This window comes from Tremella mesenterica (assembly GCF_000271645.1).
Source record: "Tremella mesenterica DSM 1558 unplaced genomic scaffold TREMEscaffold_5, whole genome shotgun sequence".
In the NCBI taxonomy this organism is placed as follows: Eukaryota; Fungi; Basidiomycota; class Tremellomycetes; order Tremellales; family Tremellaceae; genus Tremella; species Tremella mesenterica.
The window spans coordinates 226,337-252,430 of NW_006711229.1; the positions used below are offsets into that span (position 1 = coordinate 226,337).

The 26,094-nt window shown below is 42.6% G+C and overlaps 7 protein-coding genes across 7 annotated transcripts; 3 read left to right on the forward strand and 4 right to left on the reverse strand.

Moving 5' to 3' along the window:
* Positions 1-533: 533 nt before the first annotated feature.
* On the forward strand, positions 534-1,472 carry TREMEDRAFT_15010 (uncharacterized protein; the record flags this gene model as incomplete). The annotated part of the gene is made up of 1 exon (XM_007004338.1): positions 534-1,472. A coding segment is annotated over one exon (939 nt), but the record flags the coding sequence as incomplete, so codon positions are not given.
* Positions 1,473-2,765: 1,293 nt separating this feature from the next.
* On the forward strand, positions 2,766-5,674 carry TREMEDRAFT_62155 (uncharacterized protein; the record flags this gene model as incomplete). Its single annotated transcript, XM_007004534.1, has 7 exons — positions 2,766-2,818; positions 2,851-3,045; positions 3,073-3,098; positions 3,822-4,016; positions 4,376-4,545; positions 4,648-4,848; positions 5,207-5,674. The coding sequence occupies 7 exons, from the start codon at positions 2,766-2,768 to the stop codon at positions 5,672-5,674; spliced, it is 1,308 nt and encodes a 435-aa protein (XP_007004596.1).
* A 300-nt stretch (positions 5,675-5,974) lies between these two features.
* On the reverse strand, positions 5,975-7,971 carry TREMEDRAFT_68620 (uncharacterized protein; the record flags this gene model as incomplete). Its single annotated transcript, XM_007004713.1, has 8 exons — positions 5,975-6,126; positions 6,236-6,292; positions 6,342-6,611; positions 6,842-6,924; positions 6,994-7,190; positions 7,324-7,406; positions 7,533-7,749; positions 7,888-7,971. 8 exons carry the CDS (start codon positions 7,969-7,971, stop codon positions 5,975-5,977), a joined length of 1,143 nt encoding a protein of 380 aa, XP_007004775.1.
* A 718-nt stretch (positions 7,972-8,689) lies between these two features.
* TREMEDRAFT_62157 (uncharacterized protein) lies at positions 8,690-18,097 on the reverse strand (the record flags this gene model as incomplete). Its single annotated transcript, XM_007004535.1, has 8 exons — positions 8,690-8,758; positions 9,056-9,212; positions 9,527-11,495; positions 11,910-12,027; positions 12,091-12,111; positions 12,155-12,214; positions 12,604-15,180; positions 15,677-18,097. The coding sequence occupies 8 exons, from the start codon at positions 18,095-18,097 to the stop codon at positions 8,690-8,692; spliced, it is 7,392 nt and encodes a 2,463-aa protein (XP_007004597.1).
* Positions 18,098-18,699: 602 nt separating this feature from the next.
* TREMEDRAFT_62158 (uncharacterized protein) lies at positions 18,700-20,134 on the forward strand (the record flags this gene model as incomplete). The annotated part of the gene is made up of 6 exons (XM_007004536.1): positions 18,700-18,762; positions 18,955-18,991; positions 19,037-19,133; positions 19,313-19,387; positions 19,619-19,720; positions 20,038-20,134. The coding sequence occupies 6 exons, from the start codon at positions 18,700-18,702 to the stop codon at positions 20,132-20,134; spliced, it is 471 nt and encodes a 156-aa protein (XP_007004598.1).
* A 530-nt stretch (positions 20,135-20,664) lies between these two features.
* Positions 20,665-23,298, reverse strand: TREMEDRAFT_30444 (uncharacterized protein; the record flags this gene model as incomplete). Its single annotated transcript, XM_007004360.1, has 6 exons — positions 20,665-20,864; positions 21,152-21,296; positions 21,435-21,681; positions 22,097-22,263; positions 22,474-22,631; positions 22,755-23,298. The coding sequence occupies 6 exons, from the start codon at positions 23,296-23,298 to the stop codon at positions 20,665-20,667; spliced, it is 1,461 nt and encodes a 486-aa protein (XP_007004422.1).
* Positions 23,299-23,587: 289 nt separating this feature from the next.
* Positions 23,588-25,535, reverse strand: TREMEDRAFT_30582 (uncharacterized protein; the record flags this gene model as incomplete). The annotated part of the gene is made up of 10 exons (XM_007004374.1): positions 23,588-23,645; positions 23,698-23,783; positions 23,849-23,952; positions 24,054-24,147; positions 24,209-24,338; positions 24,388-24,432; positions 24,476-24,556; positions 24,747-24,858; positions 24,934-25,199; positions 25,426-25,535. Coding segments are annotated over 10 exons (1,086 nt in total), but the record flags the coding sequence as incomplete, so codon positions are not given.
* Positions 25,536-26,094: the final 559 nt, after the last annotated feature.

The window sequence follows — 26,094 nt, forward strand, 5'->3', positions numbered from 1 at the left end:
GTCACAGGGTTGCTTCTTCGTTAACTTCCTACGACCGACGGCCAATAACTTCGTGGGCTTCGACCTTTACCAACTTCGTTGTTCGAGATATGAAATAGGTGACAATAACTTCTGGGTGTAATAACTTTGTACTTTACTAACTTCTATCACTAAGACAACAACCAGAGATCGTCAAAGATCTCTGGGAACTTCGGCCCTTAAGTACTTCGTCCTTCCCTAACTTCGTCAACGCAGAACTTCGTTCAACCCGACGTCCCGAGCTTCGTACCTCACGAACTTCGTCCCCGACGAAGTTCGTGCCTTCCTAACTTCGTATCCTCCTAACTTCGTATCTCCCTAACTTCGTATCTTCCTAACTTCGTATCCCCCTAAGTTCCTACATGACTAACTTCGTCCTCGACGAAGTTAGCCTCCTAATACCCTCGTGGGTGGTGAAGTTCATGCGAACTGGGTCGTTGATGGCGAACTGATGTCCAAAGGAACTTCGTTTGATGGGAAAGGATAATGTCACGCGGCGCCGCGTGATAGCTATTCACATCACTGTCATTGCAACTATCTCCACCTCGGACGCTCCTGTCCCTCCCTTCATCATCTACCCAGGAATGAATCTAATGCAAGATTGGACCAAAGTCCGTGACCCTACTCCTAATCAACTTGCAACTGTCACCGATACCGGCTACATCAACACGTACACAATGCAGAGATGGCTGAAGGAGTGCTTTGATCCATCTACTCGGGATCGGGCAGAAGGGCCACCTCGACTCCTGATACTTGATGGTCATGAAACCCATACCAATATCGACTTTCTAGACGCTTGCTGGGAGAGAAACATTATCTGCCTCATTCTTCCTGCTCATCTATCTGGTGTCTTTCAGCCCCTTGATGTCAACTTCTTTAATGATCTCAAGCTCAAGTACTATGAGGAGATTAGTGATTATCAACTTGGATCGGAATCGAATGGTGTTGGAAAGCCCTTTTTCTATCGATGGCATCAGAGAGCCTGGAGCAAGACCGCTACAAGTCGACAGATCCGCTCTGCTTGGGCTGAGTCCCATCTGTACCCAATTGGCCGAGTCTATCATGCGCTACAAGAGAATCATCAGATTACCCCTCCCCCCCCTGAAAATCAAAATCCGCTCATTCCCACCACACCAACCACAATGACCAGCCTCTCGGAGTTGGATCAGATGATCCAGCGTGGTGAAATTACCCCCAGGAGTACTTTGAAGAAGACACGGAGTGGATTGGAGAAGGTGATGGCTGAGAAGATCCTGTTGGAAAGGGACATGTCATATCGTCAAGCAGCAGAGGAGTTAGACCGAGAGGCAAGGAGTAAAAAGCGCCAGAGGTATCCGCAGGGGCATCTCTTCAGTCTAGAATACAGGGACAGCCATGCAGATGAGCTGGAGGATCGTCGTGTGGTAGAAACTCAACGGAGAGAGGAACGAAAGCGCACAGGAGGAGGTCGAAGGGGAAAGGGGAAGGTATCCGATACCAACCATGGTCAGGAAGCGCAGACATCTGAGATTGTGCAGGATGAAGGTCCATCTGGTCAGGAATAATACAAGGAAGCATGTCAAATGATGCACATAGAATAAGAGTGCAATCCTATGGATTGAAAAAAAGATTGCTATCGAGATGTGTATGATGAATCATCCTCGTTCGAAGAATCCGTGCGTTCGAGGACCCCGTGGGAACGAGTACTGTACCAAGCGAGGTACTGTATTGTCATCATGTATATATATGATGCATCTATTTATGAGTCCTTCCAACATCCTAACATCCTGCTAATACATCTCAATAGCATCCAAGAAGCACACATAGTATCTTGCTCAACACCAGTATTTTCAGACCAGTCACCATATACAGTCAGGTGTAAAAAGTCATGCAAGACGATTTCATAGTAATTTGGCTGGGAAATCATGATACCTGACTTTGTAGACAGGTATCTTTCTCATTTCTCCAAATGGACTATATTTATTTTAATAGAGTATATACTCCCATCTAAGGAGAAAAGTGTCATGTATTTTAGAGCTCAATGCATGACTGAAATTTTCTCAGCATCACAGTTGAAAGATGATGCCCTTTTTACAAGCTTGGCTGGAGAGCCGCTTTTTAATACCAAAATGGACTGTTTTATAGACACTCTCATGATAATTTTTGATAGTACAACTCTTCAGCTAAAAACAGATTATGGTACAGGGTAGTTATACAAGCATTGTGATTGAATTTGAGCAGTGTAGGGCGGATATTGACTGAAAAATCACCAAGTCAATTTCATGCACGGATTCTCCCAGCCAAATTACTATGAAATCGTCTTGCATGACTTTTTACACCTGACTGTAGGTCGTAATTCTGTTATTTACAAATGATGACAAGTGAAATGACTTCAACACAAGATGAACGTTTCTCTACTTATCCAAATTTATCTCAATGTATAGGACCCATGATCAATCATACAAGCACTGTACTTGTTGCTGCTGAGATCATTCTACCTACAAGAAACAGCAATTATCATACATACCAGTCTGCAATTGCTTTCTATCCAACAACCAGCAATCCAGATCTTACAGTTCCGAGCTGGCCGTCAATCGAGTCGGTTTTGGCACTTGAACCTGATTCACGATCTGCAGTTCAACAAGCAATGGATAATCGATGGGAATCGATTGGCTCACCGTCAGGGGGAAGGGTATTAATTGGTCAACAGGAAGCAGTGGATTATGTCATTAATCAGCTGCAGATCACCATGAACAAGGCTATACATCATGGAAACAAGTAGGGAAAGAGGTGAAGATTTCTTATGCCAGAAGTCAGATTGGTGAGCATGAGCATACTAAGGCATGTTACAAGGATGGGAAGGGAGACGGTCATTGATACTTTTCCAGCAGCGGAACCTTTCAGGTCATCCCGGCTTATGCTCGAGCTGGACCAAGGGAACACAAATGAGGAGGACGAAGCTTGGACGTCCACAGCCCCTACGGCCCTGACAGAAACAGCCGGAACTACTGGATCGAAAAGCAGACGACGTAGGGAGAGAGTCAAAAGGTGAGAAGTATGAATGCTGTATCCAAGTGTTAGTGTTCTTTCAGAGGAGATTGGTGAGTAAAAGAACAAGATGAAGAGAATGATGAGGGAATCTGAAAGATTGTTGCATAAGATGCAGTGAGTATGCATCCTAAGCTGGTGTTGAAACTCATTAGGAATATAATGAGACCATTTGGTCTTGAGTCCTGCGTTTCTGTCACTGTCGGTCACTCATCAGTCCATTCAACTCTGTCAGAAATCAGATGTGACCATTTCCTCCATGTCCCGGACTGTTGTGAGGTCACGTCAACTGATGTTGTGCTTCTTCTGAATTATGTGCCCCCTCCCCTCCGGGCCGCGCGGGGGGACCACCTCTCACCCCATGCCACTGCAGGGGCTACGAAGGTGGGCCTTCTTCGGGTCCTTTGATAAAAATCACATTTAGCTGAGTTCAGCATGTTCATTGAAACTCAGACAAGCCTTCTCTTCCCTTCTACGTCTATAAGAAGACAGAACTACACCTGTCACCCAACCAACAACTATCAACATTACCTCAATACAACAAACACTGCACAGCCAAATGAGTCAATCCCAAATCTACCTTTCCGAATATGAGAACCTAGAGAACGCAATTGGTCCCTCCATCAACGGTACCAGTACTCTCTATGTTGATTTCACAATCCATTTCCCAAGGAATTCAAAGGAAACCTGTGGGTTTGAGATGAGTTGTGTTTTCTGTCCTTCTGCTGGACCGAATGAAGATCTCACCATTCCAAGTTGGAAAGCACTTGACACAGTGATACAAGGTGGATCTCAAATTACAAAACGATTACAAACATCAATGAATGAGAGGTGGAATTCACTTGGATCAAGAACTCAAATCAGTACACGTGTGAAGAAACCGGAGTACGTACCTTACTCCACTTATCAGATTCAAACCGCTCTTGTTGAAGCCGTGTCGAATTATGTACTTGAAGAGACCATGAAGAGAGGTGAGGATTTTCTCATGCCTCTTATTCAATTGTGTGATGTGGATACAATATACGCGTCAATTAACCAAGGGGGGGATGTAATTGATCCGATAATGGTTGAAGCACCAATCTTTTCAGATGCAGTGATAAGTTAGGATGAAGCTTGAGGTCAATGTTGATTTCGAATAGGGGACTGTCTCATGTGTTCAGGCCACGAAGATGAGGGAATCTGTCAGAGGGGGTTAGATCAGAGCTGAGGGGATTGACATGCAACAAGTTGACGCCGAGGAAGTGACAACGCACGGAAACGTGGGGTACTCACTCGTACTGATCAGCATCACGAACCCCTGCCTTCTTGATGATCCTATGACACATGTTAGGGACACGGCCGGAGACGTTCAGCTCCGGAGGTGCACAGTTCAAAACACCCCTTTCAGACCTGGCCAGAGATCCATGCCACTCCGGAGGTGTCCGGACCCACTCAGAGCAGTTTCGTGATCCACCCATACTTGAGGTCATTGAGGAACACAACATGATTCTTTGCATCCAAGTAAGCGGTCCCTCCTCCTCTCTTGGATAAACATTCCCTCAGAACCATTCCTAGTCACCTAGGAAAGACATATCTTGTCCTGCCTTGAGCACACATCTCAAGCTTCTCCCTTCTCTAGCGTTCAGAATTCTGGCTAGAGGTGTGGACAACAACCAGTCATACATTCTAGACAATGGATTTCAGCTCCATGTGAACTTTACACTCCCACCAATCTTTGAATTTGACGCTTTTGCACACACTGTGATTTATCTCTGGGGAGGAACATCAAAGGGGGCATTCAGCTCCGGAGTGGCATGTCTCCGGGTGTGTCCCTAACACACATACCATCATGTCACATCATTCATGCAATTCAACCTCTCCTTTGTTCCATCACGTCATCGGTCTATCTGTCCAGGTGATTGTCTGAATATGAATCCCCCTCTCCTCACGTCCTCCATTCATTGTGGTATGAAGTGACGTGATCGTTTCAAACATCTCCGTCCGTTCCCTCTGTCTATATCTACAATAGTCATCCTTGAGGATCTCTTAAACTACACACTTCTTTATACCAGGAATTACTTTGAAAATGAGCCAAACAACAGCTTCATCTGCTTTCCCATATGTGAATACATACACCGGTCCGTCAATCAACACCACAACCACTCTGGCTGTCAACTTTCAGTGGAACCTTCCTAAAGAAAGAGGTGTAAATCCACAATACAAAATGAGCTGCGTCTTCTGTCCAACAACTGCTATAACCGACAAAACATATCCTACTCATTCAGCAATTGATTTCATCCTAAGTGGTGGAATAAAAAGCCAGTTGATTTCCTCTGCAATCTCCAGATGGAATTCTTTTGGTGATCGACTTCAAGCAAGAGTACGACGGCAGAAACCAGAGTTTGTCAAATATGCAAGTTATCAGATGGACATATCTTTGGTCGAGACATTGTCAAACTATGTGTTGGAACAGACACAAGCACAAGGGCAGACTTTTCAGATGGTGGATATCAAGCTTCTCGATATTCATGATTTGATCAGTATTGGTAACCAAGGTGAAGGAGCCGTCCTGAGTGCGTTTGGACCTGATAACCCTCCTACTTTCTCTCAGGAGGTGACCGATATGGATGAAGGATTGATAAGGCATTAAGACAAACCCATGGTATGGTAGAATGATCCAGTCAGAAGAGGGAATGTTGACTTTGGAAGACTGTCTATACCAAGATGTGGGCTTGGAGGTTAGTACAGGGCATTCACCGTGAGTAGTGATGTGATATGCAGAGTTCGTATCGAAAATCACCATAGCATGTTGCCTCATCAATACCTGCTGTCCCCCTTTGGCCTCACAGTGAGGATGGGGTAAACTTCTGACGTGGTCGGGACATTCAAGGGACATGGTTCATACATGACACGGATCTATAGTAGGTAATCTATTCGCGATAAGCTAACTCTAGGACACGTTACTTGTGTTGGTCATCTCCCCTGCTATGGACACTTCAAACAATTTCTGTCTGTCTTTAAAATTGAGATCATCCCGTGAAACTAACCAGAGTAACTTGGCAAAAGCAGCTTCGTGCGTTAAGTCGTTCCCCGGTAAAACACCTTTTCATCAGCTACCTCTTCCTTTTCCTTTCCGGCCCGTGTCATCCCTCGAAATCTTCACAACACAACACAAGAATCAGTTGATGGACGTGTATAGCGAGGTACATACCAATATCAAGTAGAGTACGACCTTGTGTATACAATGGATATACATTTGGTACCGGACCTAATTTCTTTAGCTCGTTCCCTGAATCGGTAGAAAATGAAGAACAGACATTGTGAGATGACAACGACTAAAATTTCCATACTGACAGCATCTTCCAAAGCTTTCAAAACACCATTTGAGGGATCTAAAGGAAGATTTCCCGATCCGTAAGCAGAAAGAATGACAGCTTTACATGTTGGTAAAGCGTGAATTTGGGCGGAGAGAAGAGTACCGGTGATTCCTGGGTGAATGATACATGATAAGACGGCGGGACTAGTGAGGAGATGAACGAGAGGTGGTGGGGGTAGTGAAGAACGGGTGGTGAGGTCTGTTGAGTAGGCTACTTGTGAGCTTGGACGAAAGTCACTTATAGTAGCGTGCCGGTATATTCCAGGCTCAAAAGTGTTGGAGAAGCCACAGGAATGGGGGACAGTATGTACGGTGGAGATGACGGATGACGGTGGAGTTGACGGTGGAGATGACGGTGGAGATGACGGTGGAGTTGACGGTGGAGATGACGGTGAAGATGACAGTAGGCGTGACGAGAGGGTCGTAAGGAGAGATACCCACTGATCTTTACATTGAGATTGATCAACGTTGGTATACAAGGCGACTCGAACGCTGCGAAGAAATTAGGTGAGATTTTTGTAGCTCTGGCATTCAGCGTCTCGAGACCATCGATGAGTTTCTTGAACAATTCAATGAGAGAAAACTGAACTCGCCTACATCCTCTGAATACTTGATGGTGGAACACCACGCCCACTCCGGAATATGGCAGAACGCCAGCTACAAGTAAAGAATCTAATAAATTTGTCCAACCGTCTGAACGTGGTAGGGAAAGTGGTATTTGAGCTCCGGTGACTACCAAAGGTTTGCCAGCGTTGATGAAGAGGAAGGTAAGGATGGAGGATGTGTAAGCCTGAATTCAGCTCTTTCCTTCTTGCGTTTCCCCACTTTTCGATAGAACCCAGATTTCGACATATACGTTTCGACGTGGTGGAATGGATGGACATAAAGGAGAATAATCTGATAATATGGAGGAAGGAATTTACCAGAGTATCTGTACCGGAAAGAATGACGAACCCATCATACTTGTCCCAATTCTCGTAAACGAGAGAAGCTATGTTATTGTAATCTCACGTCAACTTGTCGATCCTTCTCTGATATAAAGCAGTGGTGATCACATAAGTAGATAAACTCATAAACCCGTGAAGAAATTCGAGGGAGTCAGGAGAAAGAAGAGGTAGAGGACACAACTCACCAGAAGGTGTCATTTCAGAACTATCAACATGTCTATCTAAATCTAATATCTCATATTCCACCCTAGAACCATATTCGTCCAATGGCGGGGTTCTCAATCGAGGATAAAGAGTATTACGTCCAACGATTGTTGTGAAAACTTGAGAAGAAAAATCTTGTGTTGAATCTGATAAGAGTGGATGTTGACGAATACGTCGAAAGAAAGTATCGTTTCGAAGCTGGAAAGTCAATTAAGAAAATGTCTTGATCAACTCATTCCCCCTTCTTGGAATAGTTTATGAATAGAGTAACAATACTGGTGAGTTCTTACCCAGTGTATCTTCATGAGAATGTATGATAGTTGTACAGATACACACGGGCGTCAATCCTTCAGGAGTAGGGTCAGAAGCTATAGTACCCCCTGTACCAATGATCAAAACCGTATGATTTTTCAATTCCATCTTGACACCTATCTTGCACTTATACTTTACTTGAAAGTTCTCCAAATGATATATCGATATAAGGTACCGTAGGAACGTTTGGAGGAAATGGTTGATTAACAATCTCGTTACTGATTTATTCTCGGAAGTGATCGAGTCGAATGTTAGTACTTAAGTAAGTAGTGGAGGTAAGTACGATTTCGAAGTGATAAGTTATCAGTGAAGATAACAAGATTGATTGATCATTTGATTGAATTGGTGGAATTGATGAAATTGATCTTTTTGATGGTTTTGAACCCGAAGGTAAGGCTTACTAGAAATCATGGTCGTATAAAGGAGGTAAGTAAACTTTATCCAGTAAGTATTATGTGCAAAGTTGTCATAGAGTGGGAATGAGAAAGATACTTACTGGGGAAGAGGAAGAGGAAGAGGAAGAGGAAGAGGAAGAGGAAGAGGAAGAGGAAGAGGAAGAGGAAGAGGAAGAGGAAGAGGAAGAGATTGACCCAGAAATGATGTGGAAAGAAGTATGATATCAACAAGGAGTGAATACCACACAACAAGGGAGATCAAAATAAAAGCGGAAGTGAAGAAATAACCTTAAGCGAGGAAAACCTGATGAACTAAAGACAGATCCTCAATCTACCGTTGCATGTGAAAATACAACCTTATACCCTGTATGAAAAGAATCAATTATGATACAACCCAACTTTCGTTACTCTACCCATGACGTACAACTACTTCACTCTCTGAGCGGTTCTAGGAAACTGCAAATTACCAATCCTATGGCTCCATCTTCACTCCTACCCACCTGAACGTCAGTCATGTCACCTCGAGTTTCGATGCCGAGATAGCTTTCCAAGGGGACAGGTTGTTGATGAGATGTTATAATACACCAGTCAAAACAGAAGAGCGACAAATTGGAATGGACAAAATTTGAACAAGCTGCACTGCTGAAGACCGACAGATACAAGTATAGAGTCAAGTTGACGTACGGATCGATCTGGGGTATGGGTGGGGTGGGTGGCCCGGGGGTTGGAGGAGTTGAGGGGGAACAGGAAGTGAGGTTCGAGAGTGAGAAAACACGGATAAGGTGAAAAAGACTCACCAAAACACCATCATTCTCCACACCCACTTCTCTATAAGGAAAAGCAGGAAGTTCATCAATCCTTCCAACTTCGAAAAACACGTCGATCAAATCACCCGTGGTCATGGGGAGGAAACGTAAACCTCGATAACGTGCTTTACCCAACATGGCCGGGTCACTGATTGTCAACCTTAGTCTTCGTATTGTTTGGTGAGTGTCATGGTCATCGAAGAAGGTCTTGTGAGTATTATTGGCAGTGATCGTGATCGTCGAGGAAGGTCTTGTGAGTATCATTGGCAGTGGTCTTGGTCATCAAGGATAGTCTTGTGGGGGAGGGGGAATGAAATGTAAAGGTGGAAGAGAGGTGAAGGGAAAGCGAGGAAGATGGGAGAGGGGGCGATAGACGAGTAAAAGCAAGAAAAGACTATGTAAGAGATAGATATAGAAGAAGGAAAGAGAAAGAATAGAATAGAAACAAGGAGCAAAACTCACAAATCAGCAACACAAGCACATTGATATATAACAGGTTCATCCTTCCATCCTTCTCCAGCATCATATTCTCTATATCCCGATTCTCTCCTCGTACCCCGATCACCTTCCGAAACATGTCTCTTATCAGAACCACGTCCATCCATCATGTATCTATTATCCCATCCTTGTATCTCTCCAACCCTGATATTTGACCCTTCACCATTCACGAAGAACTCGTCTGGATGATACGAGGTATTTGACTCTCTTCCAATAACGAACGAATTATCCGGATGAATTATATTTGGAATAGTTTTGAACGATGATTCAACTATGGATTGACTCCTCCTTCGTATTTCCAAAGATCTTCTCAATTCTCCTTTACTAGTACCTCTTTGCTGTACATGAGCAGGATCTATACCTCGTTGATGTACTTGTGCGGGATTTACACCTCTTTGATGAACTTGTGCGTGATTTACACCTGTTTGATGTACTTGCGCAGCGTCTATACCTCGTTGATGTACTTGCTCAGGATTTATACCTCTTTGCTGTCCAAGAACAGGATTCACGTCTGATCCTCTTCTCGAATGTACTCCAGTCAAAGTGATATCCTCTGATTCCCTTCTCTCCTGCATTCGAGTAAAACTGATATTCTCAGATTCTCTCCTCGATTGAACTTGCATAAAAGGTCGATTTTCAGAACTTTTTCTCGATTGATTCCCACCTGAAGTCCTTCTTGATTCCATCTGAGACGACCTCCTAGATCCTACTTCTTCAAACGGACCGGATAACCCAACTTGAGTGGAAATGGAAGATAATCTTCCCAAACGTAAATCTTCCAAATCACTTTCGTTCAATTCAGGTGAATCGAATATCCCAAACTGTGTAGTTTCGTTCGACCATCTTTTCCCTTTGATATCTGATGATATCCCAAGACCTAAACCTACTCTATTATTTCCCGACGCATCACCTTTCGACTCAGAGTATGGTGAAATCCCTTTTGCATTAGGATTTGAATAAGGATGAGTCGGTACATCTGGACTGGGTAGATATCCTTCAAGTTCGAGATTCGGAGTGTTATATCCTTCCAAACTTGCTAAAGCGGGTGTTGTATATGGTGATTCGTAACTTTGTAAAGTCGATATACCCGGGTTATCCAAAGAAGGGAAGCCAGTTCGGTAAGGTGTATCATTATGTGGGAAAGGACTTCGAGGTAAGTGAGGTTGATGTAATGGACCAGAAAGATTAGGACTGATAGCTAAGTTACCTAAACTCGCTAAACTACCCATACTTGACGCTGGGGAGATTCGTGGGAGTCCGAATGATAACCTTCCAGAACTGTCTGCGGAACGAGGTACGGCCAATCGTTTTGAAGGTTTGTTAGGACTTGTCGGACTGGTAGGTCTTGAAGATAGATCTGGATTTTGGGATTTGTTATCTTGTACGACTCGATTACTGTTTCTGTGTAAAAGACCAAAATGTCCTTCCCTACTTTCCTTTCCTTCCTTTCCTTCTTTCCCTTCTTTGAGTTCGATGATACCTTTCTCCTTGGAGTTTTTACCATCTTTAGATGATCTGAACGATTTCGATTCTTTTGGAGACATGACGGATGTTTCGGAATTGGAAGCCGACTCTTTCGGATGTAGAGATAATTTGCTGGTGATATGTGGGAATTTACTCGGTTTGAAACCTTCCGACGATAACCTGGAACTTGCGCTCTGGATGTTGGGTAATCCGGTGACTTTGATGGTATCGTAACCAGTGGACTTTTGATCCCCGATGAGAGAGATGGACCGCTTGCGTCCGGAATTTTCTCTTCTGAGTGGGCTGGAAGGACGGGGGATACGTAGATGCGCAGAGAAAGAAGGGGAATGACGGACGGAAGGAACGGTCGCGGAGGTGGGGAGGACGGGTGAGGTGGGAGAACGCGGATGGAATGGGCGTAGAGGGATTGTGGTGTCGTTGAAGGAAGCAGTACGAGCGGTGTGGCGGGCTATTGTGAGTTGGTTATCCTTTCGTGAACGAGAAAACGAGGAACTCGGCGGGATTTAGATGAATAGAAAAAGTTACGATCCACACCTGGTCATGTGACCAGTCTCAAGGAGGGTTTCAGAGTTCGTCTCCACACGGAGGGGAGGGAGGGAGATAGCCAGCAAGGAGAGGCAGAGAAGGGAACATAGGGGGCTATGAAGCGGGTGAGTTAAAGCGAAGAGGGCCAGGAAACATGGGGGTCGGAATGAGAAGGAGGGATTGTGAGAGGGATTGCAGAGGGATTGTAGGAGAGTGTAGGAGGTGGTCAGTAAGAGGAAGGAGATGATAGAACATAAGGGGAAACAAAAACAGGAAAGTTGCAGTGAAAATGACAAGGGAAGAGTGGAAGTCGGAAATCGAGGGTGAGCAAACTCACCAGGCCGTGTACAAGAAAAATGTTCCATAGCTTCCGCATAAGGTGCCCAACTTTGATGCCAAGCTTTAACTATACCTTTCCCCGTTGTCAAATCGAAATCTTGATTCCCCAAGTTCATCTAAACATTAGCGACCATCTCCACGCTCCTCCAGCAAAACGGGATTGGAAAAACGTCACATACATTATCAGTCTCGCGAGACGCCTGTTTGTCAGTTTTGGTATTGAAATGACGAATGAATACTGACATCTTGAGGTACGAGGGAAGACATGAGTGGTAAAGAAGATTTTCTCGGTGCGTCCGTGTCCTATTCGTGAGCTGAATACTTGACTTCGATAATTCCTCGTCAAGTTCTCGTTCGTATGTTCAGAGCTTGAGCGGTGGTATGGCTGATTCGGTCGGGTGTGAAGTAAGACCAGGGATATCAGAGTGGAAATAAATTGTAGAAGATCTACACGTCGGATGGAGAGTGACGCAAGGGATACCGGGTGAAAAGAGAGATTTTACTGGGAGACAAAGCCTCAATGAGGAAGGTAGACTTCACAGAAGCATCTTATTGCCTCACTTTGCGCAAGGAGACATTTGTCAAAACAAAAAAAGAGTCATATCTGCCGAAAAGCGGAAAGAAGAGAAAAAGTAAGTTGTAAAGTGTACGATGAGACAAAGGTGAATACGAAAAACATGATCCAAACTCACTTTCCAAGGAATAGCTCCAGAAATCTTCCTGGGAGGTCTAATCCAATCTCCAACAAAACTCCCCCATTTCTCATTCATCTCTCTAAAGAAAATCATTTGTAACCTCACGAATTCTCCCAGAGCCAAACCATACAATTTCTCTTGACCTTTGATAAACCCAGGTAATTCTTCTTTCAATTGTAAATGTAAACTAATTACCTCTCTAGCGAATTCTTTTAAACTTTTATCTTTTTCAGGAGATTTACCAGTTTTAGATATATCCAATTTTGATACCTTTGTTGATATTTCTGTTTTTTGGGTTTTGAACATTTCCGATTTGATATTCTTCTGATTATCTGATTTTGAATTTTTGGGAAGAATATCCAAGTTTGAATTTTTGATAGGAAGAATATCTAAGTTTGAATTATTGGAAATGAAATATTTTTCATAATTTCCCCAATTACTTTGCATCCTACCTATAACTTTCTTTGGGTTTTTAGTATTTTCTAAAACCCTCGCGAAGATAGGTAATACCACATCCCTTATTTGAACGTTGAAATTCATCCAAGAATCTTTTAACAAACTTTCAAGTATTGAAGAAAATGTCAAAAGTCGATTATCGTTTAAATCTGAATCATCTAAAACTATAACGTTTGACCAAGTTTGTGTTAAAGATATTTGAGCTAGAATAGTTTCTTTCAACATGTTAACAAATACTATTATTTCTTTTCCGGTTTTTCTTGTTTGTACATCGATCGAATCCAATTGAGAAATAAGAGATTGTAATTGTTGAATTTCGTATTTTGGTATTTCTATCAAAGAATCTAATGAGAGATTCTTTCGTACAATGCCTGAAATAGAATTGGAAGATGAAGTCATTGGGAGAGAAGATGTAGAATTTGATTGTGAAAGTTTATCTCTTCTGAATAATTTCAATTTTTTATCTTTTGAAGAATTGATTTTCAAAGGTGAAATAACGTTTGATACTAAATCTTTCCTTCTTTTAGCTTCATCAATCTCCAAAGCTAATATTCTCGAATGATCCGCAGATATTCTGATTGAGAAATAATCAGGATGTACAGGTGTTGTGGAAGATAATAGATCATCGAATAACATTGGATATTTGGTTATTCGTTGAACGGGTTTGATCAACATTGATTCCAGATTCCATGCGTGTGTATGAGGTTTGACACGAGACCAACAATCTTCCAACCAGAGTTTATGACCTTGATCAGAGGAAAGTTCTTGTAATTTTGCAGAAGCGGAAGATTGACGAGCGCAATAATGAATGTAGAGAGGACGCATTTGAGTGAGAAGGTTTGTGAATACTTCTCCCAGACGATCAGAACCAACTTCGCCTTCTCTTCCATCTCTCACATCTTTCCCCTCTCTGACATCTGCTTCTGCTCCATTACCAACATTTGGAGTATCCCCGATAGCATTCTCAAACTCCGCAGCGAGTTTCTCCGCAAGTTGAGCGATTTGTTCAAGGTTCAAAAATACAGCTCGAAGATCCGATGGTGACAAAGGTTTACCGATAGGAGGTTGCATACCATTTGTCAAAGATGTTGTGGAAGTACCAGAATTGGAAGACGACTGTCTGGGACTTTGTTGGGGGGTTGCATGGACACCAAGAGGACCATAAGGTGTTGAACCATTTGAAGTTTTTGGCACGTTTGGAGAAGTGACACCCACACCTAAATTACCATGATTTCCTGAATTACTTGAATGGCCATTCGGGGCTTTCGAAACATTTGTTTGTTGAAGGTTCAAGGATCCATTCGAACTACCGTTCTTCAAAATTGCCAAAGAACCAGCTGCCGAATTTTCATGTGTCGAAGAACGTTTAGTTTCAGCAGTTTGATACGTATAAATCGAACTTCTTCTAGAAATATCACTTATATAACCCGCAGGAGAAGTGTTAGACTCTCCATTCGTCCCTGCTGAATGTTGAGAAATAGGTCTGACGTTTTTACCTAAATTAGACTGACCATCCACCCCTGTCGAATGTTGAGAATTAGGTCTGACGTTTTTACCTAGATAGGCATCTCGAATGAGGGCGAGATCATTGGCATAAGATCTTTCTGTATTGGCTATTTCTCTTATGAGATGAGAACGTTTTGACATGTTTGGTGAACGTGGTAATAGAGGTGTGATAGATGGAGATGAGATATCTGCTGAAGGTAATAATTTCTTTGATCCAATTGTTGACGGTAATAAATCCGGTAATGGGATAGATAAGGTATTTGAGGTAGAAGGTAATAAATTCAAGTTTGTGTTGGTTGAAGGTGTTGAGATGGATGACGAATTTAAAGAAACAGTAGAAGAATGTGGTAGATTATCTAATAAACCTAATACTCTTATAGGTTTAGAAGTTATCACACCTTTTAGATGTGGTAAAGAAGGTGATTTGTCAGGTTTTGAATCATCTGGTGTTATAGGTGATTCTTTATGACCATGAACGGCTTGATCGGATGTGGATGAAATCGGAGTGAAAGTAGATGTGGATGCGTAAAGAGAAGTCGGGGTGTCGTCTTGTGGAATGGGGATGTGAGGTAGGGTTTTGGATGATGTATCCAAGTGGGGTCTTGGTGAAGGCTGAGGGTCAGTTGGGAATGTTTCTCCGGTGTAGTCAGCACGAAAAGAGAGAGGGATGACGTATGGCGGAGATGATGGGGATTGAGAGGTTTGTTGAAAGGAATGTCAAATGAGAGGTGGGGAGTGAGGAGTGAGAGTTGATACAGGTTTGAGGATATTGAACTCCGACTGAAAGTGAGGGAAGTGGAAGGGTGTAAAGATGAGTGAACCTCGAATCCTCGAATCAAATTGGGGAAATTTACATGGTACAGAAAGAGGAAATTCATATGAGGTGTAACGGACCAAGTATGGGATATGTGGAGATGAAACTCAGACAGGGAGTAAATATCATACAAGGGCGGTAAGACAAAGTCCCAAATACAGGAATATCAATACACGAACACCCTCTCAAGTCAGCCCAAAAAGGGCACAGGACCTGATCCGTGATCAACCTCAACTGAAACCCCACTACGCAGATCTGAAGGGAAAAAAGAGGGAGAAACAAAAACTGGCTTACCTGCCCCACCGTTTCCTCCGTTCCATCCATACTACCCGTTTCTTCCTGTTTATGTTTATCATCTTTTCTCTTTCCCCACCCATAAGCATCTAACCGATGTCTCCGCGTGGGTCTCCTCATGATTCCAGGGGAAGTAGGTACCATCATTCCACTTTCGTCTGAAATCCCCACTTCGTTCGGCGTATCTTCCGAATTCCCAGTTCGATTCTGTTGACTGAACCCTATATCCTGATTGTACGTATTGGAATTCTGAACGTAGGTAAAGTCATCACTGTCTCTTGGGATTTTAGAAAAAGGATGTGGATTTGAATGATGGAGATAATAAGAAAGATTTGGTATAGACGAAGCACTGGGTGGTTGAGAAGGATCAGAATTTGATCCAGAAATTGAACTTATCGGTGCTGAATCTTGTGAATAAACACTACCAGTAGTCATCATTGTGAATCGTATTTCTTCACCATCAGTTTCTTCAGATGTTTCACCTCTGGATCCTATTCTAGAACGAAAAGATCCTGCTGTGGTGGCTGACGATCCTACTGGACTCGGAAAAGGTATTGGAGATCTTGAAGATCTGGGCGATTTCGGTGTACGTGTTCGTTTTGATGATTCCGAAGGAGAAACGAGAATATCAACTGGGGAATTAGGACCTGTACCTCCTGTGGTAGACATGACGCTCGCTCGGGACATGGTGGAAAGACCTGATATTGATCGAGAAGGTGTTGAACGTATAGAAACGTTTGACATGGATCCAGAGGTTTGACGACTCAAGCTTCTTAAAGGACTTTTGGCGGGGACTGGAGGACTGGGTCTGACAGAAGCGATGGGGATACGGGGTGGAGGGGTGATTGTCAGACCTGGTGATTTCCGAGGTGATCGAGGAGTTTTACGTGGAGAGAAAGGAGAAGAAGGTTTGGGTATTCCAGAAGGAGAGTTGGAGGGGGATAATCGATGAAGAGGTGGTGTTTCTAAGTGACGAGATGGAGAGTGCGAAGGAGTGTGATCCTCAATTATAGATGAAAGGGAATTTTGACTGTAGTCTCTTGTTCTAGAAGGTCTAATGGGGATGGGTCGAGATTCACCTGAATCAACTTTCGAAGACAATTCGTGATCCTCTTCGATCGATTCGGATTCTACGTGTAAAGCGAGCGAACTTGATCGAGGTGATATAGTAGGGCTCGTACTCCTTGAACGAGAGGATGATCTCTGTGGTATATCTTCCGGTCTTAAGGTTGCTCCAGTACTAGATTCAAAATCTGATCTTGTTGGATGAGAATATATGGGATTCTGCAATCCTATATCCGCCGAAGGATCAGGTGAAGACAGTTCCACAATGGGACCGTCCAAATCGGCAGAATCAGGAGGGGTGAGATACGAAGTAGATCCACTCGAAGCTGCAGAATGCGGTTCGCTTATCTGTCCTGGTTCAGGTTGGATGTCAAAAGTCACTTCGGATCTTGAGGAAGGTTCACCGGCAGTAGACACGGTAGCAGAAGAAGAAGATCCAGAAAGGTGGTAAGATGTCCTTCTTGAACCCACAGCAATGGAACGTTGATCGGATTTGATGGAAGAGGTGGAAGTAGAAAGTGAATCAATGTTCCCACTGGGCCGTCTGGGTCGAGGAACGTTCGCAGTGGAAGAGTAATGAGGTTTGGGAGATGTCGTCTTGGTAATTCGTTTCTCAACTGAAGGGGAGGAATGATTTTCAGCGGGAGTGGAACGGGCCGATCGTCGAGGTGGAGTAGCTGATCCCGAAGGTCTAGGTTTGAGTGAAGGTCTTCTAGATCCGGATCCAGTAGAGGTGTTTGATGATAAACGTGGTATGGAAGGCCTCGTGGGTGTTGTGGAAAGACTGGATTGTCTTTTCTGTGGAGATAATGAAAAGTTGGTTGTGGATGTTGGAATCACGGAAGAAACCTTTTGCATCTCCCTTTGATCTTTTATAGTTGAAGGTGGTATGTCACCTTTTCGATTCCTTTTGCTTATTTCATCCGATTTGTCTTTTCTGTATTCTCTATCTTCACGAGGATGACTGCTAGAAGTGGTGGGAGTGGGAAGGTTTGACGATGTTGATATTGGAGATTCTCTTCTTGATCGACCAACTTTGACTGTTTCAGTCGGACCGGTTGAAGAATTGAGACGAGGGGATTCTTTAGATTTCGGAGAAGCTTGTAATCTTGGAGATCCCTTATGTTTCGGTGAGATCTTACTCGATGATCCAATCCTAGAACTAGATGGTCTTCTGTTATCCACACCTGTTCCCCAAGCTACTCCTCCTGAACCTGGGCTTGAAGTACTGTCTTGTTCCTTGGAGAATGAGGAACGGGCACGGGAAGAAGCAGTAGAGGCGTAGAAGGATAAAGTGGGTGAGGTAGACCTTGAAACGGTAGGGGGCGTACGTGTCGTCAAAGGCGTGGATACCATGTTGTCGGGAAAATCTTTCAGGTTTTTATTTTATCGAAGATGGTTTGATCGGCGATTTTGAGTGAGAGAAAAGACGGTGGTATCTCTTAAAAGGGCGTATGGATGTTTGTTGACGCCCCAGGGAAGAAGAGTGACATTATATGTTTACGCAGTCTACTGGGGGTGGGAGTGGTACTGAAGGTGTGATGTGAGGAAGGGGCGTGTAATGATGGAGATATGAAGGGTGTGGGTTGATCAAAAGGGCGTGGGGGGGTGTTACACTTTGTTCAAAAGGGGATAAGAGCGACCAGGTAGATATACTTGCGGTATGCGTCCACCGTCACTCTCTAGAGCTGTAGCGTGACGATGTGAGCTCTGTAAAGTGTATATAATAGGAGAAAGAGTGGTGAGTTTGAGGATATGAAAAGGAGGAACAACAAGGTTTCAAACGGCGGCGACGTGGGGGATATAGCTTACGTAATCAGCCTACCAGCTATAACCCACTATACCTCTACCCTCTACACTACTTTACAACACTTTAATACTATACTATTCTCTGTCTACTCTCGTACTAGCCATACCCCACTAGCTACTACTACTTACAATCCAGAACATCGACAACCATGGTAGACGAAGGTGGTTCAACACGAGCCCCTCCTATCCCAGTCAGATCGAGAAGGAACATTGTGAGTTTACTTTCCTCTTTGTGTCTATCATCCAGTTGTTAGTGGGCTATACCACACAGCAGCTCATTTCGAATCCCTTATCTCACATGAAGCATAGTACACAATTGTCTCCATAGAGATTGAACGAGACTAACAGACCTTGAAATGGTAGAATGGATGAACCGTGTAAAGGGATGAACATTGACGATACAGGTGGTAGAGGAAGACGCTACGAAACTTCAATTCGGAGGTGAGTCCACTGTGGACACTTTGATATCATCAGTTGACTTTTTAGATCTGGCAGATGGAGAAGCTTTGACTCTGACGGACGTAAATACTTTGTTGGAAGCTGCTAGGAAAGCACCAGACGTACCTCCTCCTCCTGATAACAAGTAGGTTTTTTTCTGTTCCTTCCTTCTTTTCCCTTCTTTTACCTTTCCCCTAATTTCCTTACCTTTCCTTCTTTTTCCTTTCCCCTGATTTTCTTACCTTTTCTTTTCTTACACTGACATATGTTTCATTTATGGTATTGAGAAGATAGAAAGATGCGAAAAGATAACTGACCGAGAAGGGTTTATAAATCTACTGTCGAATACGTATCGACTTTCTCCAATGCAACACCTGACGCTGTTGAATCAATGAGACAGTGAGTTTCTCTCTTTCGTTCTATCTCCCTCTTCTTCTTTCTTCAGTGTCCGATGTCTTTATATCTAATGTCTTTTTCTATTCTCACCAATCTTGCAAAGTAGATCAATCTTGTCCGAACAGAAAAGTCATGAAAACACCTTCTAAAGACCCGCTCGTTTTTTGATGAAAAGAGGGAGGCGTGGGGAGAGAGGGGAGGGGGGAGGATGTATCTCATTAACTTGACTCTCAGGGCTTTCGCTGCTCATCCTGGTTTTTTAAACAAATTCGAAATTGCTCAAATCATGTACCTTCGTCCAGAAAGGATAGAAGTTGCTATAGCTCTTATACCTAGGTAAGTTTTCTTTCCAATTCTTCCTCGTCGTGGTATCTTTCCTTCCTAATCATGACTTATCTTTTCTTTTTCATCGTGACTGATCTTTTCTTTTTCATCATGACTTATCTTTTCTTCCTCATGACTGACCTTTTCTTCCTCATTGTATATCATCTTCTCTACTTCTCTACGAACATCAAGCTTTTTCCTGTTCAAACATTCGTACCATACCTCATTCCAATACTCATCTTTCTATGTTTCTCTTCGGTATCATCTCCTTCCTTCTAAATAAGATCACAAGTCGTCCCAAACATATGGAATATACATTGATGATACAGCCTTGAACGTTATTCTCAAGGAGATGCTAAAGAAACGTTGTTACAACAATTATTAGATGATGTTCGGAATATTTCAAGATATGGTTCTATGGCATGAATCGATATTCTTCCAATACCACATCATTCTTCCGATTCAACTCATCTGATTTTCCTTCCTTGTTATCAGACGGGATCAGTCAACTTTCTCTTCATTTTCTGGAAGAATGTACAATTACTCGTACTCTTTAGATGATTATGTACTCGTATGATCGTTCATCTTCAAGATGAGGATCAGCTTTGTTCCTTCTTAATGAATAGTTTTTGCATCACTTTCTCATGCCCCAGCTCCACCCCAGCACTTTATCGCTCTCCTCCCCAGGACGAATACAGTGGTCGATTATATGAAAGGCGTACCTCTGACATCTAACATCTGAAGTCTAACCTCTAGCATCTAGCCTCTAACATCTGACATCTGACATCTAACATCCAACCTCTAGCATTTAACGTCTAACATCTAAATCACTAAGACATCCCTCCCGCTCTACCGATTATGGCAGTACACCACAGAATCGCTCATCCCTCTTTCCACACCATGACGGGTTCACCTACAAGTATTCGCGTAGTTACAACAAAAATCTTTACTCATACTCAATACCTTGGTAATCCTATCAAACCACCATCATCACACCATCTTCCCAATTCCTCCGTCACTTTAATCTGACAACCTAACCTACTTTCAAGTTTATAATCAATCGCGTATCCTAACATATCCATCTCTTCTTCTGTTTCCAATGGGATAGGAGGAAGACGAGGATTTGGGAAAATGTATAAATGACAAGTTGCACATTCTGATCGTTAGTCAATTTATACGTTTCATCGATCGACCACTGAATTTCACCGTAATGACAAGAATCCCAGTGATATAGAGAAAGAAGGTTCATCAATTGTGAAGAGACGAGGTTGTTCATGACGAATAAAAACAAAGGAACGAAACATTCTTGGATCATTCGGAAAATTAATTTGGTAGATTTGACAGAAACGTCTCTACCATGTGATCCTTATATTTTGAGTGTTGACAGTTGATAAAGAATGGAGAAACAGGAAACGGGGAAAAGGGGAAAAGGAATTCACGAACCTAAATTCCCACCACAAACACCTTCTAAAGACGGTAAATCATTTTCTTTCCCAATTTCCAATAACGTCTTACCTAAACTCGCTTCAACCTCTTTGATCTCACCTTGATAAGTTCTGAACTTTAATCTGACGAATCTCTTCTCTTTCTCCTGCTCCTTCTCGATTATCAACGCATTTTCAGTCATTTCCATCTCGGAGATTGTGGTTGAGGGATAAGATTGAGATGAAGAGGTTTTTTCTGATTGAGAGGTAAAATCGACAAGATGAGATTTTGAAGAAACGACCGATGATGATGATGATGACGATGAAGAAGAAGAAGAAGATGATGATGATGAAGATAAAGAATTCCATAATTCTAATTGTTGTTCTTCCGTCAGACCGTACCTTCCTCTCCAATGATCCCGTATTCCTGATTCGCTCATATCGGGAGATGATGGATTGAGTATATGTGATAGTAACGACCTCGAATGAGTATGTGACAGATTAGAATACATATCTAATGAAGGGATGATAATGGCGTTTGCTGCGTATCTGAAGTTTAGCGAATAAAAAAAACCAAAGATTTCAAGTGAATTTGAATTTGGAATCGGACTCGTATTCGTGTTCGAAGCGTAGCTTTAAAGGTTCTTTATTGGAAGTCACTGATAACTGAGATGTGTAAAGAACACGGATCAGGAGGGAGGACGATTAAAGTGAATGATTGTCATATCTCACTTTAGATATAATTTCTCCAATTCGTGAAGACATCGTGAGATCAGGATAAAATGATGAGATTTGTTCAAAGGTATGAAATCATATCACAATTGACTTATATTATCGAACATATAAGAAATAATCTAAGAAACCCATTATAACAAAACCCAGCAGAAAAGAAGATAGGAGTTGTGAAAAGAACGAACATGAAAAAATGAGATAAAAGAAGAAGTAAAAGGAGAAAAGAACTCACTTATGTCCACCCACATGACCCACTTCCTTCACTTTAACTTTATCTTCCATCCCTCTCTTCTTGATTTCCTCCCTTAGAGAATTGACGAGAGGTATACCTCTGTCGGAACATCTACAATCTCTTGAACCATGTGTACAAACTAGTATTTCGTATTTATCTTCTTCCTTCTTTCTTTTCTTGTCCATCTTCATGTCCCCTAAGTGTACCTTGACCTGATTATCCTTGATTTCACCTTTGGTATTGAGGATATCCGTCCTGACTTCACTTACGTTGGTCAAAGTCTTGTCCGCCTTTACTACTTCCTGGTCCATCCCAACATTCTTATTTGCGAGGTTTACTAAGTTTGTCTCAACATTATCCGTCTTGTTTACTTTCACCTTAGGTTGAGTCTTGGAATTCCCTAGTACTGTCGTTAAATACGGAGTATACTCAATGGCCCTCTTGAAATCTGTAGTGTTCAGGGTGTCAAGGGAGAAATGTGGAAAGGTGAATATTTGACCATCTGCGTAAAATAATCTCGCAAGGTATATCTCTTCTTTGGCTATGGTATGGGTGGTAGTAGCATCGTATGTGCTTGGAATGGTGTTGGAGGGTGTGAGTGAAGTATGACTGGGAGATGATGCCGAAGTATGACTGGGAGATGATGCCGGAGTATGACTAGAGGGAGAAGAGTCAGAGGAGTTAGAAGAAGAAGGAAGGGGGGAAGGAATTGGTGGAGAAGGAAGAGGTGAAGGAGGATCATAAATAGCATTCACTGAAATTTTAAGAGGTTGTAATACCTTCAAAGTCCTTGTTAATAAAGGTGAAAGTAGTGTCAAATGTGATGGCCAATCTACTGGAGGGAAAGGTATTGAAAAAATGAACAAAGCTTTTGTAGTTGGTATAAAACGTGGTAGAGGTAAATAATCAATTTGGTTCTTTATATCTGACTTTATCAAATTGCTAGTGGTAGGTCGAATAGGTGATTTGGTAGAGATGGACCTAGACCTATCACTTTGTTTCCGATAAGAAGCACTAGGGGAGGTGGAGAGAGAGTATATATAGTGGAAGGGAAGAGAAGGAGAGTGGGAGGTTGTATGTGTGATACCAGGTGTCCATATCCGGTTAAGGTGTAGGTGGGAAGAGATGGTGGTGATGGTGTCGTGGAAGGAACGATGTGTTGATTTTTGAAATGAGAATGGGAGTGGGAGAAGGATAGACATATGTCTGTGAGAAAGATAGAACGTCAAGCATTGTCGAGTATGTACAAGAGACATGGTATGAAATTAAAGATGTTCTTGTTGAAGATGGTTTAATTCAGGCACAACGGTGACATCTTGTTGGAAACTGATGATTCTCTTCTTACGGCTCTCCTTATGGCGTGCAGATGTGTGTCAGACTCAAGATTCGTTAGGCTACTGACAAGGAAGGCCCAAGTGGAGAGTCAAGAAGTATATCATACGATACATATAATCAAACAGGTTTCTGGGCGGACCATACTTACCATTACGATTACGACCCACTCAAATCGACCAATATCGTCACTATACCCAAAACGATCTCCACACCTCTATCCTGTCAGTTGATCTTTCTTCACGACGCAAGAATAGATGTCAACTCACATGAGGATGATGACAATTGCTTCTAATCTCTCACCATGAGAACTATTGACACTTTCTTTCAACAATCTCAACATATCTTGTAACACCTACTGATCAACCATAGTCTCCCACCCGAAATCTCAACGTTCATTGGGATAGGAAAGAAACTCACATCAACTCTCGCATTGAGTAGATCAATCCTCTGACTGATCTCCAAGTACGATCTCGCGGCGTTGTATAACGGTTCCAGATCTGGGAATGACCTGATCATCAGCTCTTTCATCGCATCACCAAGTGTTGAAGGGTGAGATGAGGGATGACCGACCAGAAGAATTCCTATAGCTTCAGCGAAGAATATGAATACAAAAGAAGATGACTAACAGGAGAATCCAAGATAGAGCCAACTAGATTAATGTTGATTCGTAAAATGAACAAATTACCAATTTGTTTCATTATTTCACTTCTTGGTAACTAAAGTCAACCTTATTTCCCTCATCGATAAAAAGGATATCGGAGTGAAGAAATGACCCACCCCGATCTTTCCCGTGTCCGATAAACTCTTTGGGATATCTTTAGTTTGTTCAATGGTGGAGCTTATCAACTCTTCAAATAAAGAGATTTTGACAGATTGTGAGAGAGCGTGTGATAGAGATAATTTAGTCCTATTTCGTCAATTAAACCTTTCTCTTGGAATGACGAATAGACTCTCACATGTAAGAAGACCCTTTACGAAGTGTGATTACATCATTATAAATTCTTAGAGTCAGATTTACACTTGGGTTTATAGCGTTCAACTGACCTGGAATAGTCGGCATAATAAAAATTGAGATCTTCCATTTCCACATCTTCCGAGGAAAGTCGTTCGATCTCGAAACGTTTTCTGGTCCATCAGCACAAGGACATACGAATGATGACTGAATCCTCTCATTAAGAGTACACGTCACGACTCCATGACCGATGGGGGTGGGATTAGATCGATGAGGACGTTGATAGAAAGATTGAGAAGATCATTCATGAAGATTTCAAGTCATGACAACTGGGAGATGAGGAAGAAAATCGGTAAAACCCACAAACTACTCAAAAACTTTTTCTCCTCTTTCTCCGTCATTCCCCAAATCACAACAGTCCCATATTCAAACATGAAAACATCCGGAACCCATTCTTCTTCTTCAAAATCATCATCTTGATCACTATCCAAACCTTCTTCCTCAGTAGCAGATTTCCTCCTACCTCCCCCTCCAGGTCTTTTAGAAAAACCCGTATGTCTTTTATTTTCTAAAGGTTTATCTTTCTTCTTTTGTTCTATACCGTTGTTTAGGTTACTTCCTAAATTCAGAAGATCGCCTTCAGGAATGACAGTAGTGGTTGATGGTTTAAGAGCTGGGGATCGATGTAAATTTGAAGATGTTGGAGGTGGAAGATAAGGTGTATGAAGACATTCAGTATCGAACATTCTTGGATGGGTACGATATGAACTAGGTCTAGCTTGTAGGTATGTTTGAATAGCTGGAAGGTTGTAAGAACTGGTCGTTAGTTAAACCAACTTCGTTTTCATAGTTTGCACACACATGAGTTACTCTTTCAATTACGAGCATTATTACTGGATTGGAGACATGTCATTGATTCCAATACATTTGAAGTCGTACAACCCATATGTCTGACAAACAGTGAATGCGAGGATGAAGAGAAGGTCAATGTTGTGATAATTAAGTGATTCAAGATAAACGAGAGAAAAGATGGACCACTCACGCAGCAGTACAATAAGCAGTCACTCTTGGTAATTTCCCTTTTTCAGTTTTAGTTAATCTTTGAGCATCACGTCTTGCTGTTCCAGCTGGTATTTGAGATAAAGGTGTATAAAACTAATCTCATAAGTATCAAATCTTCCAATCCTCCTCATTTGTATGTAGAAAAAAGACCTCACCTCTACACCTTCTCCTTCTTCCTCTCGATCTGGTACATCTACTCGATCTTCGTCTTCTTCTTCTTCTGGGATGGTCCCTTCTGGTTGGGTGGGAAGTACTTTGAGCTCTAGTCAATTAGCTCCGATCCACGAGGAAGTTCATATAATTAAGGTTGAAGAGATCCTGGGAGGAAAGTGAAGGAACAGGGAGAAGAAGACCCAATGAGACGAGGGAATAATAAGAGGACTGACTAGTCCCGAGCTTGGACGTTCTGACCATCAGCAAAAAATCAACTTTAGCAGAGAAAACACACTGGTAAGTCACGAAGAGTGAGATGAATGGATTGAAGAGTTACAGGAGTACTCAAGGAGATAGATGATGAGGGTGGATATCTGGTGCAGCGGAGGAAGCACAGAGTAAGACTCACCTCATAGGTTGTCGGTTCTCCCGTTTTGGCTGTGCAACTTGAGAATAAGGAAGAGGTAGGGTGTTGCTTCCCACGGGAGGCATGATG